General features: G+C 49.1%; 1 protein-coding gene across 2 annotated transcripts in view; it reads right to left on the minus strand.

The window, feature by feature from the left end:
- TET3 (tet methylcytosine dioxygenase 3) overlaps positions 1–16,032 on the minus strand; it is a 133,797-nt gene that overhangs the window by 82,405 nt on the left and 35,360 nt on the right. The window contains exons 1-2 of one of the 2 annotated variants that reach the window (XM_067532319.1): positions 14,719–14,924; positions 14,391–14,447 (exon numbers count right to left, since the gene is read on the minus strand). Coding sequence is in view for 1 of the 2 variants with exons in the window: in XM_067532318.1 (XP_067388419.1) it covers positions 14,391–14,447 (57 nt within the window). In the remaining variant the exon portion in view is untranslated. Of the gene's footprint in view, positions 1–14,390; positions 14,448–14,718; positions 14,925–16,032 lie in introns of those variants that run through there. The other variant, XM_067532318.1, reaches the window with a different exon arrangement.

A 16,032-nucleotide genomic window follows, 5' to 3' on the forward strand; every position in this document is an offset into this window, starting at 1 on the left:
ACCCCTAACCTCTCCAGGCTCATCATCCGAAGCAAGTGTCCATCAACTCAAAGGACCCATCAACTCAAAGCAGCGCCAGACCCCGCCAGATCAACAGATGCAAAACCTGTATAGACGCATCTCCACTGTTACAATGATCAACATCCCCCACCACACCACACCTTACACATGCCTATCACAACACATGGAGTACCTCATCCAGTGCACTAAATGCCCCAATAACAGCTATGTGGGTGAAACCAGAGAATCACTATGTTCTTGAATGAACTCACACAGGAAAATGACAAAAGGCAAAAACACCCTGTAACCCATGAGTGAACTCTTTTCACAAAGTGATCGCTCTATATCTGACCTATGAGTCCTCATCCTCAAAGAAAACCTGCACAACGCTTGCAAAATATGAGCCTGGGAGTTGAAATTCCTAACTTTGCTAGAGACTAAAAATCATGGTCTTAATAAAGACACTGGATTTACGGCTTCTTACAACAATCTCTAACTCACTGACCCCCCTTTTTGTCAGATAGCTATAGGGGTGTTAACAGGCCACTTCACCTTGAATGGTCTCTTAGCACATATTCTATTTACTTATGCCAAACTCTCTTCAATCTTGTGTTTATCTGTGACACTCTTAGGATAGCTTTACACTACAAACTTGCATCAGCCCAGCTGCGCTGCTATAGCGCTTCTGGTGAAGACGCTCTAAGCCAATGGGAGAGAGCTCTCCTGTCAGTTTAATAACTCCACCTCCGCGAGAGGCGGTAGCTAGATTTTCTCCCACTAACAGAGCGCTGTCTACACAGGGGGTTGCTCAGCGGTGTGGATTTTTCACTCCCCTGAGCAGCATAGTTATAATGACTTAAGTGTGTAATGTAGATCTGGCCTCAGAAACTTTCCCAGACCTGAAGAAGAACTCTGTGTAGCTTGAAAGCTTGTCTCTCTCACCCCCAGAAGTTGGTCCAATAAAAGATACCATCTCACCTCCCTTGTCTTCCTTTTCCCCAGATAGGCAGAGCAATCCTGTGTTACCATTTCAGGTTCCCAATGACAGGCCCTGATGTGGCTGGTGTAAACACATTAGAGTTACTGCTCAATTAACAGCAGTCTGAGAACACAAGGGGGAAAGGTGGCCTAGTGGGTAGGACACTGGACTTGGAACTCTAGGGACTGAGGTTTAATGCCCAGCTCTGTCACACACTTCCTGCATGACTTTGATAATGTCACTCCAACTCTCTGTGGTTTCAGTTCCCCCCCACCTGTCTGCGAAATGGACACACTTGCCAGGTGGGTTGCAATGATTAGTGGCTGAGCTCAGCAGAGGGAAAGCCGTACCAGCCGCATGTTCGAAGTGGCCTTTAGTTTGTGCCCCTAAGCTTTTGGGTGCCCAACTTCACACTTTGTGGGCCTGGCTTCCAGAAGCGTTGGGCACCTGAATCCCCAGCTGCAGTCAATGGTAACTGCAGACATTCAGCACCTCCGAAAAGCAGGTCAGTGATGTCTTGTGCCAGACTGAAGCATCCAAAAGTCAGTAGCCCATGTAAACTCAAAGGACTAATTCTGCCAGACCCAAACAAGGCTTCACCTAGTACAAGATGTTGGCTTTCATTCCAGAATACTGCAGAGGAAGGCATAAAATCCCCCATAATTCACCTAATGGGGTAGTACGTCTTAGTGGACCAATTTCTTCCTTATTCTCATGGCAGTATCAGGCTTGTATTGTCCCTTATTTGTTTATCTGTAACTGTGGCCACAATTCAGCAAAGCTCTGAAGCACGTGCTTAACTTTAAACGTGCTCCAAGTTAAAAAGACAAGTGCTTTGCTGAATCAGGGCCCATATTTAAAAAAAAAAAGGGGGTGAGGATGGGGGAGATAATAAAACCCAAATAATAATAAGAATAATAATAATAATAATAATAAGTATTCACTCCATGGGATAGTGCAAGGATTAATTTGTTAATGTTCACGAGGTGATTTCATGCAGAGAAGTATCACGAAGGCTGGTTGAGTATGCACTTGAGCTGCCATCTCTGCATTCACTCAGATAACACAGTTCAGAGTAACATGCTGCACTGCTACAGCAAAGGGATTTGCGTAATTGTCTTATACTCAGCCCATCCAGGGTTTAGACTGTAATCCAGATGGAGGATTCTCCCTTATTTCACAGAAATACAGGCGATATGGCAGCCTCATCCCTGAAACAGTACGGAGAAGAGGTATTTCCTTCAGTTCTTCCACCCTTATTCTTAATCTCTCTCTCTACACTGGCCAGTTCAGATCCGGGGGATGCTAGAGTTGGATTCCCCCAATGCCAGAAGAGGTTTAGTTTAGCAGGTCCAATAAGGGCTCACCTCTTATTGTTATTATTGTTATCACACCAAACTCCATGGGCATTTCACCGTGGAACGGACTAGGCAGAGCACACAACTGTTGCTTAGAATTCCCTAGCAGAAACGCAACCATTCTAACAAAGATTTCTTACGGCTGACCGCTCACCTCCCCGACTGTCAACCAACCTCCCCATGAAACCCACCGCAGCCCGGATGTGTCATCTAACCCAGCCGTAATTCCCCCCCAACTGCCGATCTACAGAGCTACGTCAGCTCCAAAACATACACGCTTCAGTTCTCTCGCTGCGGCTTTCCCCGCTGCTACTGGGAATTCCGTTACCTTAGGGGCATCAACCTAGTAACTAGCTGATAATGACAAGGACTGAGGTTCTTTGCTCCCCTAGTGCACAGAGTGAAGCATGTTGTGACAAAGATATTAGACGCTCACACGATGCAAAAGATACAATCCTCCCACTGCTAGCATGGCCATTTCAAGAATTAGCCACCTCAAAACAAGTGGTAATAGACAGAAAGTGACCGTAACAGAGACATCACAGGAGTCTATATTTCCGCCTCTCCCTGGCAGTGATTTCTTAGAACATCGCTAGCAATTCCTGCGGCAGTGGCCCTTATTTAAAAATCAAGAGATGATTTTTCTGATCAACAGGAACCACCACCTTTGGCCTCTCTGCTGAGCTTCCCAAAGCGTGCTAGTTGGGATGGTGAGAGTCTTTCCCATGGGGAACCACCACTAGATAGCAAAAAGCCCCCAGAGGGGAACAGATTTTTGTTACGGCTGATCTGAACTGAGTTTGAACAGTGCCACTGCGGGAAGAAGTTCCTCATTATATGGCTACCAACCTGAGTCATCCAGCCTCCCCTACAGGGCACTGTTTAAAAGTTCTCAGAGAGAGAAGTGGCTTTCAAGTGAGGCAGAGTGGCAAATGGATCAGCAGCTATCTCTGGGGTGAATGGTGGCAGGCTTTACACAGCACAGCAACGCCTTCCACAAGTACAAGATCAAGGAGGATTGGCTTATTCAACAGGGAAATTAAATACCTCTCCTCTAAAAGACATTGCCGCCGGCCTCACAGCATCTCCCGACACCGGATGGGGACACTGGCTGACTCAGAGCAAAGACTGACATCTGCTGAGTCAACAGCACCATTGTCGCTTTTCAGTAACTGTCCAAGTGCATGAGCCAGATCCTGCTTAGCTTGAGACCAGACTGTATCACCACCTGAAATGACGGCAACAGAAGGGAAGCCAGACACCACAGTGAAGACCGTTGAACTCCTTTCCACCTCTCCGCTAACCCATTAACACATTCCAACAGTGATCAGGGACACCTGACTTGCCCTGTCCCTTTCACATCACTCTCAGCTCCAGTCCCGAACTCTGGCACAGCTGGAGAAAGGCTGTGTGCCATAATCTACAATACTGCCTGGTCAGCATTGCTCAGATCTTAAACCAGACCCCTGCTTCAACTTCATGCTGTGTTTAGCCCATGTGAGTTGTCCACACCACTGAAGTATTTTTAACTGAGTGCTAACCATCAGTGCCCTCCAAAAGGTTCTTGTTCTGCTTCCATGCAGACCACGAAGGACTGGCAGGACATAGAGATCAGCTCCTGAAATACCCTGGCATCAGCAGACACGAGACTCAGGTGAAGAAGGGAGAGCATGCCACTGCAGAGCTGCTTCCCCCATAATGCTCTGTGGCAGGCAGAGGCTCTGCTGAAATTGGGCCTCTTCAAATTAGGTCAAGGATGTCTCTTTGGGTCACTGCTTGAAGAGATGTCCTGATGGCAGTCTGGTTCCTTGGGAGAGCCTTAAAGCACATTATAAAGGAGTAGCCACCTAAATATGAGATGCAGAAGGCAGGTGACAGCTGGTGCATGGAGTATGCAGGCAAGGGGGCAGAAAGATGGAACTTCTCACCCATGGCTTGCTGCCATGGGAGTCCCTGTGGCCACTGGCTCAGGACTTCCTGCTTCAATTCTTCCCATTAGGGTGGCGCCTATACTGATTTCCTCCAGCACCCGCATGCTTGGGGGTCATTCTGCAACCAAGAGAACAAGCACAGGGGGTTGAAATGTACTACACTCCCGGGAGCTCCTCTGGTCTGCAGAGCTGTGTAGTCATTCCCTTGCATCTCCTTAAGTCCCTGGCTGCTGCTCAATTGGCCTTTAACTCTGGTCTTAGGATCTTCTCTCTAATGAGGCCTGATTCTGTCGACAGTGTAAAAACTACACTGGGGACCTGGTTAGAAATCTTTAAAACCCAGCTTGGTCTTTGCAATAGACACGGGACTGAACAGGTTTCAACCATATTTCCAAATTCTTCTTCAGCCTTGGGACCAAGCCCTCGGCTTAGCTCCACTCGTTTCAGTAGAGCTACTATGCCCATTCACACGAGCTGGGGACCAGCACAGAGACACCCATTCACACCATGGGGGATGTAACCTTACTGACTTCAATGGAGCTATGCCCACAGACACCAGCTTGGGATCCGTTCCATACGCACTGCAAAATTGACCCCGGTTTGGTCCCGGCCATGGACCTGTGGCTCTGTACCCAGGTCCCCCCTCACAGTAGGTTCTTTACATTCATCTGTCCGCCTGGCATGCTGATAGCAGACGGGCTGTAATTAGATTGTGCTCCAGGGCCCTGTGGCCAGGCAGAGTGTTGCTGAAGTGAGGGAGGAGAATGGTGTGCAATTGAGGGCTGTTGTGATCTCATTACTATGCATGGCCCATGTCGCCTTTGATGCTCACAGTTAGGGAAATGGTGCCCTTCTCCACTGACAGCAGCTTTTCAGGGAATCCACACCCGGTACCTACCTAATGGACGGCCATTAACCCCTGCCAGGAGGTTAGATGTCCAAAGCAGCAGGTCCTTCCCACACCTCCCAGTGTGGCTTCTTGATGGCATCCTTCTCTCTTTGACATATGGCACTGAGATCTCTCCACTTGGATCTGAGGTTCTTAAGAACTTCAGGGGCCCGTTCCATGCTGGATGGAGATGGGTACATGCCACGTACACAACGGCATGCAACCAATCACTCTTGAGAATGCCCATTTCTTATACAGTCTGGTAGTTTCTCCAGTGGATTGTTAATTCACACTCCGCTAGATCTCTCGGTCTACCTCTTAGTGACCACACTGCGTGCAGCAGCACACTTGCCCAAGAGTGCATCCAACGGCCCTGAGGCAGACGTATTTCAAATCTGTTAGTTACGATCCTGGGTTCCGTTCCCACCTCTTTTACCACGGTTCTTCTGTAAAAGATGCACGGCCAGGAAGCACGTGTGTATGGAGGCAGTGTAGTGAGGAATCCTGAGTTCTATTACCAGCTCTGGAAGGGGAGTATGGTCCATTGGTTAGAGCAGGGGGGCGCTAGGAGCCAGCACGCTTGGGTGTCCACTCTAGAGCAGCAGCCTGACAGCCAGGACTCCTGGCTTCTACCCCCCAGCTCTCAGAGGGAGCATGGTCTAGCATCTATCTATGAAGAGTTCAAGCTGCTCCTTACGTTACACTTACCTACATCAACCCTATCCTGCCAGCTGCCCAAAAAGAAAGAATTGCCCATGCAAAGTGCGAGCAAACTAAAGTCATTTTACTCATCCACAGCCCAGGCAAAGGTCATGCAAGCTTCCCGACCACATCTAAGGCTGTTTCTGCATAAGACTCCTTCCCCTTAACATTGGCCACCAGCTTCAGAACCAGCACCAGATCTCCTGACCCTGACTGGCAGAGGTACAGCAGACATAGGGTTTAGAACACATGAACCCTGTCTACACTAGAGCAGGCCTCATCCCATAGTGCCGGCAGCATCGCCCCAAGAAACAACTTGGAAACTCGGTCCTATGGGTCATCAACTTCTCTGCTGCAAATCCCCCCCCTCCCCCAAGGGGAGGGTGGCTTCTGGGATGCCGAGCTGGAGCAGGGAAACCTGATCTCAGAGCTGCCATCAGATGATAAACGCTTTCAATCACTGCTGGCCAAGCTCAGAGCTGACCTAGAGGTGAAACGCTGCAGATCTTGTTACCAGCCTCTCCCCCCTACCCCCAGCTCCTCCCGTGGATTGATGTCTGTACACTAGAAAGCTTTAGTAACAGAGAGTCAGTGCTGCGGCATGGGGCAGCTCTGCAGGCAGGAGAGTAACAAGGAGGGTTTTTAACCCTCTCCACCCATACCTTTGGTCCTTCTCCAATAAATCTTAGCTCTGCCTGGCCTCCATGGCCATTTTTCAACTGGTCCTAGGATCCGACATGATGCAAGCGCATCAATAATTCAAGCATGCTGTCAAAGTGACCTGCATCCCATCTGATTTAGGGTCCTAGTCAAGTTAAAAGGAGTTAATGCAGCTAAGAGGCCTTAAACAAGGAAAGTGCAAGAAGCAGAAGGAATTAATAAGAGCTCTGCATTCCTCAATGGCCAACTTGTTTCCATTAAGGCTGCCAGTACAGTCTGCAGACAGAGCAGGGGCTGCCGAGGGAACGCCGGAGACAGGGGCCGGGGTGCTAATCATCACCGACACAGGAACAATCCCTGAGAAAGCAAAACCTGGTTTGTTTCAACCAGCCGGCTAACCCTTGCGTCTGTCCCGCCCTGCTCTCCCGGTCCCTGCTGCAGCCACATCCCAAGCAGCGAGGGAAAGCTTTGCATGCGGATGAGGACAGATCCCACTCCTGCTTCTCCCTAAGGCCCGGAGACAAGCAGCTAAAAATAGCCCACGCAGCAAAAGGCACTCCTAATGCTGCAGTCAGGGAGGAGGGGCTGTGCTCTTCTCCAAGCAGCAGCCAAAGGGGGAGGATGGTAAACGAAGCCAGGTCATGGCGTCAGCCACGGAACGTCCCACCAACAAGGAAGCCCCTGTCCTTCAGAGCTCGGTGCGGAGGAACAGATGCCATAGGCTGTTCTGCTACAGATCTGAGGGGACACTCTTCCTCCCTGCACCTCTCCCCCTCTTTTCCCCTCTCCCCCACTTCCTCAACAGCAGTAAAACTGAAGGCCATTGTGGTAGGAGGGTTGAATCCACCCTCCCCATCTACTTGCTAGATCCTCTTTCTCCCAACAATATTTTAAATGTCCCTTTAAATGTTTTTTAAAAAGAAAAAACCCAGATGCTGGATAGCAATAAAGAGGGTTTGGATCCTTTGGTTGCTGTGTGTATTGCGCTAGTAATCCAGCCATTGTTAATTGCCCTCCACCCTCCCCTGCTCCAAGCTCGCCTATGGTACTGTATGTCCCGCGCTCTCTCCCCCCCCCCCGCAAAAATAATAGCAGAGATCCAAGCAGAGGAGGGATTCCCAGGTCTGGCTGGACAGATTGGCCATAGCAAGGGATGCCACGTCCAGGGTTTACAAACCTGGCTGCTTGTCGCCGATCGGAAGTGTCGTCACCTCTCTGGGTTCCCAACTCTCTCTTGTGGCCAAAGGACTTCTCATATGGGTCATCGTCACTTTCTCACCCTCCCACAAATGAAGGCGCATACACCGCCGCCTTCTTCCATGGCTCTGCAAACCCTGCCATCGTGACGGGGCTGATGACTCACGGGGTGATGCATGCAGGCGGCTGTAATGTTTGTAAACCTAAAAAAACCATGTGCAGGCAGGCAGCGTGATCCGGCCAGGAGCACCGGCTGCCAACTGCATGAGGAGACGGCATCTACAGGCAGGGAACGAAGGGGCCCTCCAACGGGCTAAAAATAGGCACAAACCACTACTGCGCTTCCCAGCGTTTGCTCAGAGTCACGGGCTTGGGAAACCGGCAGAGAAGGAGCCAAGACTGGAGCAGAGAACTCCGTTGCCGGGGAAAGCATTTAAAGGGGAAAAGTCAGAGTCTCCCCTTCGTCTGATTTATAAAGACATTACAAGTTTTGACATCAGCCAAGGTGCATGGTGTTTCTGACAGGCAGCTATGTGGGTTTGGGTTGGGTTTATTTAAAGATTTGCTGTGCTTATGATTATTTATGTTGCAGTTGCATCATTGACCAGGATCCCATTGTGTTAGGAGCTGTACAAACAGAGAACTTACTCCGGTTGACAAAAAAACAACCAGTTATGTTTGTTGGACGTGGTACCTTTCATCTCAAACTCTCTCATGCTCTTTCGAGCGCAGATGCACTTAGCTCCTAATTTTTAAACACATGTGTGAAGAGTCCCAGCCTGGCCCATTTCAAACCAAACTGAAATAGCACATCTGTCTGTCTCCACCTGTTGTCTCTTGTCATCCGTTTAGACTGTCAGCTCTTTGGGGCAAGGGCTGTCTTTTTGTTCTGTGTTTGCACAGCACCTAGCACAATGGGTTCATTGTCCATGACTGCGGCTCCTAGGACCTATGGAGTACAAGCAATAAATAAAATGATCTAACCAGTTAAGTATGCATACAACTGAGAGATTCGAAAACCAGAAGGGACCATTATTATTTACTGGCATTGCAGTAGCATTTGAAAGCCCCAGTCTTGGATGATCCTGTCATGATCATCTAATTTGACCTTTTCTATAACTCAAGCTAGAGAATTCCACCTAGCAATTCCTATCTGTGGACTTGGCACTGTAGCAGCTAAGTGCCTAGTAAATATATACATCTTGCCCACCCACACAAAATACTGTCACTTGGGACACGACACACTGAAAGGCCTGCATGCAATGAACTGCAGAGAGCCATCCAAAGTGCACCTCTCAGCGCTGGGACTACAAAAAGCCACTGCACACAATGAATCAGATCAATGCATGGGGCAGTCTCTCAGCTATCCATCTAAATGGGAGAAATCAACTTTCCTGAATGGCCCTGCAACTCCACTGGACACACCTCGCTTCCACCACTTTCATGCAGAGATGCACATCTCCATGATCTGGCTTGATTTCTTGCTACAAGAGGATTCTGGACTGACTCCAAGGGACCAATCTTGCTCCTAAAGAAGTCAATGGCAAAACCCTCCAATGGGAGCCAGGGCACATACCAGTCCTTTCAGCAATCTGGACCACTTGATTCAGGGTCTCACCCTCTCACCCCTTCATCTGTCCCCGATGAAGACCCAGAGCTGGTTCTTTTCATGATTATTTATTATTTGTTTGGAGCAGCACAACCACAATCTCCTGGCTACTTTCCAGACATACAAGAAAGGGTGTTCCAGGCCCTGAGTAGATCACAATCTGCATGGCTAATTGCATGGAACATACAGGTGCTGGAGAGAACTCTCTCTTGCAAAGCACCTGAAATCCAGCAGAAAAAGAAATGTAGCAATTTACTAAGCTGGCTAGAAGTGAGGGGACCCATGCTCCCACTCTTTATGACATCAGCAGTACATAATTGTGCCTGGTCCCTGGGGAAAAGCCATCCAGACATTATTTCATACTGCACTGATTGGAGCCATAAGAATGCAGCAGGCAATTAGAACTATTACACTAAAACCCTCTTTTTGTTTTTTCCTGTGCCTGCTTTGGAAATTGAGATCTCAGTGGTGAGCATTTCCCAGCTTTATTATTTAAGAGCAAAGCCTCATTTCAAAAAGAAAGAATAATAATAAAGGGATGCAGCTGACTAGATCTGCAAAAGGTACACTAAAAAAACAACACAGGACTGCCATTTTAGATTAAACAAACCAAAATGCAGTATTGTCTCTGCTCAAGGATTCATTTTGAACACCATTCAGAAAACAAGGCTGGCACTGGGAGCAGACTGGGAATCAATGCAGCCAATCTTCTTCCATGCAGAACTGGCATTTGCTAAGCATCCTTCCTGTGATCCCCAGTAACTTTGGGGAGGGGCCAACTGGGGCGGGAAAGACACTTTTGGAAAGGTCCCATCCTGATTACAGCATTTCCGGTAGAACCAGCTGATCCGATGCACAGGATACTTTTCTGCAGCAATGGCTGACCTTGGGGGGTTCTGTTCCAAAATGTATACAAGCATCAATAGGGGATACAGACATGCTGATTAGACCCAGACTTTCCCATCCCCAGTCTCTTCATGTTTGATTTCATCTTCACTTGGATCGGAGCCCAAAGAAAAAAACAGGGTTCTTTCCCAATAACACAGCAGTCAGTCAGTCTCTTGCAGCCAACTCAAAACACAAATAAGATGAACATTACAAGTAGGCGTGTAAAAAGGTTTTCAGGATTTGGGAGCAATTTTAGGGCTTGCAGAAGCCAGGGACCGGCAGGATGCTCGTCTGAGTCAGAGTGGGCAAGTGCTGTGCAAATTGTCCCCTCACACCTCTCCTGAGGCACCTCCATCCTGACAGAAGGCCTCTCTGCTGTACCAGTCTGGGCTCCCCACATGCAGCTCAACACACAGAGCTCTGCCCCCTTCAGTCCCCTCCCGTCTCAACTATTCCAGTCCACGGTCAGCCAACGCAATTCTGCTAACACCAACACACTTCAGTTCCATCCAACAGCCGCCCCTACCATTCCAGGCCTGGGCCCTCAATCCCAACCCTGCAAATCAACATGAAACCTGACCTGCACAGCACCCCATTACTCCGGGCACGGAGCTCTCCTCAGTGAAGCCATACAGTGGCACCGTTCAGGAAGGCTGTTACTCAGGCTGCGACTTCAAATCATTTCCGCACAGGAATCTAGGTTTGAATGCAGGGCTCCGGCAGGGAGGGGATAAGGCACTAATCCACTGATCCCACCACAGCCTGGAAAGTCCAACCATTGAGAGACTGATGGACATGGATGGAGGAAATAACTGCATGGAGAGTCTATGGCTACCATGCATCCAGGCAGAGTGAAGAATATCTGAGGAGAAAAATCCCAGTCACCGGCCCCTTTTTGTTGGCTTTGAAGTCAAAATGCTGCCCCCTCTGCACAGAATGGCAGGCATACCTCCATGCAAGGAACCCACCCACATCCCATCGGGGACCCCAGCGTGGTAGGGCGTTGCACAGGGGCTGGCGACTGTGAAGGGAGCCGTGCCCTGTGCCTGTTGAAGAAGGGGGTTCCATTACAGCTCTGAAGAGCCCAGCACAGGGGAAGGAGCAGAGCAGTGGAAGGGACATGGACATCAAGGCTGAGACGATCCATTCACCACCATGCCCCTCCTAGGAGCTGGAACAGGAAGGGTTTGGCCTATGGGCCTACCCACTGGGATGGATTACCTTCTTCATCACCCAAAACTCCACCTAGCCCAGCCTCGGAAGGAAAGGGAAGGGCATGAATTTCACCTGGTTGACGCAAAGTAAGGGGTTGAATTTGGGGAGGGTAGAAGATCCCCCTGTTCCTTTGCAACTCCAACCCCCCAGTTCTTTGGGGGGGGATCTCATCTGACTGCTTTCCCACCCTTTGCAGTCCTGCTGCTAAAATACCTGCCCAGTGTGCCTGGAGCACTTTGCATTTCACACCGAAAACAAAAGAAAGGAAGAGGTCAGGCAGCAGGCCAGAGTATTTTGTTCCTGCCCCCCTCCGCCCTCTAAATACAAGTCCACTCCTCTGGCCTGATCTTTCCCTAATTACCTGTGATAAAGGATCCACATTGGTAAAGCAAACAATAAACATCATCAGTGCTAATTAGGTGTCACCAAAGACTTAGCGCTCCAGTCAGGACTTGTTTGTTTACCAAGCTAGCATGACAACGCTGCGCGCTGCTCAATTCAGTACCTTCCCTCCCAGAGTCGTGATGCAACCTCTGGCTCACCTTGTTGGCAGGAGCCTGAATCTGCACCATTTGCATGCATCCAGTGGGCCAGGCCCTCAGTCGGTGTAAAGCAGCAGGGCTCCCTTGACATACACCAGCCAGCCCATTGGATGGGATTTTCAAAAGCAGCCCAGTGAGTTAGGAGCATGAGACGCACAAAAAGTCAGTGGGATGGGGCCTCCTAACTCACCTAGGTGCTTTGGAAAAACAATCTCACCCTCTGATGTCAATAGCACAGCACCTGCACTGCCACTGATGTCTGACCCGAACCAGGGCCCAGGGACTGCAGAGTGACTGCCGGTGAGAATAAAGCGACAGCAATCAGCTTATTGCCTGACCATGGATCCCTCCATCTGGACCCTGGAGACAACCTTATTTAAAACAGCAAAGTACCACTCCTATTACATCATCGGAAGCAGGACCCCAGACTCAGGGGCAACTGTCAGTTACAAACGGGTATATGGGAAGCTACAGTAGCCAACGGCCTGATTTCCAAAAGGTGATGGGCACTGAACTCAGCCACTGAATTCAACAGGATTTGCAGGTGCTCAGTACTTCACCTCAAGGAGCCCGCGTGCCAGACTTGGATCTTGCGCTGATGTAACAAACCTTCGGCAGATTCCCCATTGCTATGCTCCTGGGCTTTTCATTCACCCCAGTTCAACATGGGTATTGAAGGCCACCAGATCAAAAGGGCAATATTTTGCACTAACAAGTGAGAACACAAGACACACGCACAAGACAATGGGAACAGGCTCAACACTGCTGGAAGTGCCTACTTTAACCAATACCTCCTTACCCCCTCTTTTGAGTTGCTTTTTGTGCTAGGACCTTAGACACCATCACGAAAGTGGCCCTAGAAATACCCATGATACATACATCCAGCTCCTCTCCGCTTGCTCCTGGGTGCAAAGTTTGCCTTAGCCAAATGGCAAACACAGCTGAGGAACGGGAAACGCAATCAGAGAATAAAATACGCAATGAGTGGCCCTTACCTAGGATAAAAGGTGTAGTTTCGCTGATGCTAACACAGCTACAACGGTTCACACCCGCTGGGGATCTGGCCAGTTATTTCTAAAGCACAGACTGAATATCAGGAAACCTTCCTATCAGCAAGATCTATGGAGCAGTCTCCCCAGAGGCGGGGTGGAAACCCCATTGCACTTAAAAAAAATCAGAGGCTGTGGAGAAAACACAGTAACGGAAGCACACTGGTTGAGCCATGGGTGGACATGACTATATACGCTTTCTGTAGGTCTTTGACAGCAACTCAGGACTTGTCTACACTTGAAACACTACAGCAGCGCTGCGGTAATGCTAAAGTGTAGACACTACCTATGCTAGCGGGAGGGGTTTCCCACTGGTGAAGGTAACCCCCCTACCTAAGAAGCAGTAGCTAGGTGGACAGAAGAATTCTTCCATCAACTCTTGCGCTGTTACACTGGGACATAGGTCGGCTTAACAACGCCACTTGTGGGTGTTGATTTTTCACCCCCCATTGATGGAGTACTTTTCTCACGTAGACCAGGCCTCAGTCCTTGCAAGGTAACACTCTTGAAACGGCTAATGAAATCAGCTTGCCCTCCCTCTCTTTTTCTTATCCTTTCTCTTCCCCCGCCTCATATTCACAGAGTATCAGCGTCGAGGCAAGCTGCAGCATCACGTTCCAAACTTTGGCATCGGAGCAACCTCCGCGGTGAGCCCCTCCTGGGTATTTTTCCAAGGAAGTGGCATCAGATGTGCAGCAGAGTAAAAAACCAGGTCTAATTCTAGAGTAGACCCACTGATTTCAGATGGGTTTACATCAGTGTAACATGGAGTGGAATCCGGCCGTAAACCTCAAGTAACATAACCTGAAAACACCTTGCCCTCCCCTCCACTTCATAATTATGATCTTTCCCAGAAGCAGAGAAACCGAGTTGCAGTTTTGGGTTACATCAGCTCAGACAGACTCTCAGGGTCTATCCTAATGAGGTATGATAGCTGCTGTCATCATGGTTACATCAGGGTGATGTCATGCCTGTTTCAAGGTGGGGGAGTCTAGTCTCCCTTGTTAATTGCACTAGCTCTATGACTGAGCTCTGCAGATCTAGGGGAGGGAGGCAAAAGACAAGACGGAAGAGGGGTTTGTGCCACTATTTATTTATTTTTGAGTCTGGACTGAGAGAGGAGAGGAGATTCTGAAATGCATGGATTCCTTCCCCCCTTGCATAAATATTACAGCTTAAAAAAAATAACAGCAATAAATACCTGGATGAAGAGGCATCATAAATTCAGCAGGGGTAAAGCTGGAGATGTTGGGTTTTTAAATACCGCAACACATGCTCAGCTATTACTAGTGGTCGGCCAATTCCACCCCCCCCCACCGCAGATTCCCTTCCGTGCTTTGTCCTCAGTCTTTAAACAAGAAAAAAAGGTACCTTTGTCGCCAGCACTTGCTCCTGCGTTCCACCTTCCTTATGGTCCCTTATTTCCACCTGCAACGGGAATTAAAAAAAAAAAAAAAAAAAAAAAAAAAAAAAAAGGTCAAAATACAATGAGGTTCAGGCCAAGCTAGTCCCTGCAACGCCAGCTGCCACCGGCGCCCTGCCACCCTGGAATCGCATGCAGAAAGGGGGGGCAGGTTGTGTGTTGTTTAAACATGCAACATCTATAAGAAAACCCCTATTGAATTCCCTTGGACTGGGGAGGACAACTCTTGCATTTAAAAGGCTTTGAAAACAAACACAAGGCAGAGCCTATATTTACCTTGTTCTGCTTTTAATTCTCTCTCCTGTCTCTGCTTGCCAGCGATCTCCCAGCCCCCCCGGCACACACACAAAATCCCCCAGCCCCTCGGTCAGTCCCAGCTAGAATCCAACACTATCAGGCAGCCATCTTGCTTCATTCTCCTTTAAGCTCGGTTACAGACACCCTGGTGCATTCAGGGGCTTTTTTTCTTTCTGCCAGACGCTAGAGTCATTATCATACCGCTGAGCTCCGGCTCGCTTCTCCCCCCCCCCCCAAGAAACAAACACTGTGGACGTGATATGCATGCCCACTCCCCTGCCCGCCTCGGCGAGGGGGCGGGTGAGCCAATCCTCGGAGGCTTCGCCGTGTGTGCGCGCGCACACGCGTGTGTGTGGAAAGGAAGGAGGGATGTGGTTTTTCTGCGAGCGATTCGACCGTATCAACTTCTTTCAGGTCACAGGAAGCACCGTGCCCCCCCCCCCCCCCACCAGCTACAAAAAGACAGAGGGGCAGGAGTCTCAGCTGCCGTAACTCAGCAGCACTCCATCAATGTCTAAAGAGCTGCCTTCATTTACACCAGCTGAGGATCTGGCCCGGTGAAGGCGGGCACCTGCTTATAGCCGTTTTACCCCTGGCTAATTCCAATGACTTCACCAGAGTCACTCTGGATTTACACCACGCCAAGGAAAATAAGAAGCGGTAGGAGAGAATAGCTCTCCCGACAGCCAGAAGCAGTTTAAAGAGCCCCAGAAAAGCAATGAGCCAAATTCTGACCTCAGTTACACCGGAAGGGCTGATTCTGTCCCCACTAACACTGGTGTAATGTCCTCCACGTCAATGGAATCTCCCCAGATTTACAGCAGAATAATCATCATCATCCCCAGCTCTTCTATAGCACTTTCCATCAGTAGATCTCAAAGCATTTTACAAAGGAGGTCGGTATCACAGTCTCCATTTTACAGAGGGGGAAACTGAGGAACAGGGCAGTGGAGTGACTTGCCCAAAGTCACCAGCAGGCCAGGGAAAAGCTGGGATTAGAATCCAGGTCTCTCGAGTCCCAGTCCAGGACTCTAACCACTAGGCAACACAGCATGCAAATCTAGGTAACCAAGGGCAGAATTTGGAAGGCTTGATTCTAACATTCCTGTTTTACAACATCCAGGCCAGTGGAGTCACTCTGGATTACCCTTCTGCAATCTAGAGCAGAGTTTATAACAACAGTTTTCTAGGCATTCATACCTGACGCATCAGTGTGGTATATAAATACCCATAATATCTAGCAATTCTGTCTAGCACTTTTTTATCCATAGATCTCAAAATTCCCTTTGTTTT

This window comes from Emydura macquarii, unplaced genomic scaffold (assembly GCF_026122565.2).
Source record: "Emydura macquarii macquarii isolate MOO-44397 ecotype Brisbane River unplaced genomic scaffold, CSIRO-AGI_Emac_v2 contig_3257, whole genome shotgun sequence".
In the NCBI taxonomy this organism is placed as follows: domain Eukaryota; kingdom Metazoa; phylum Chordata; order Testudines; family Chelidae; genus Emydura; species Emydura macquarii.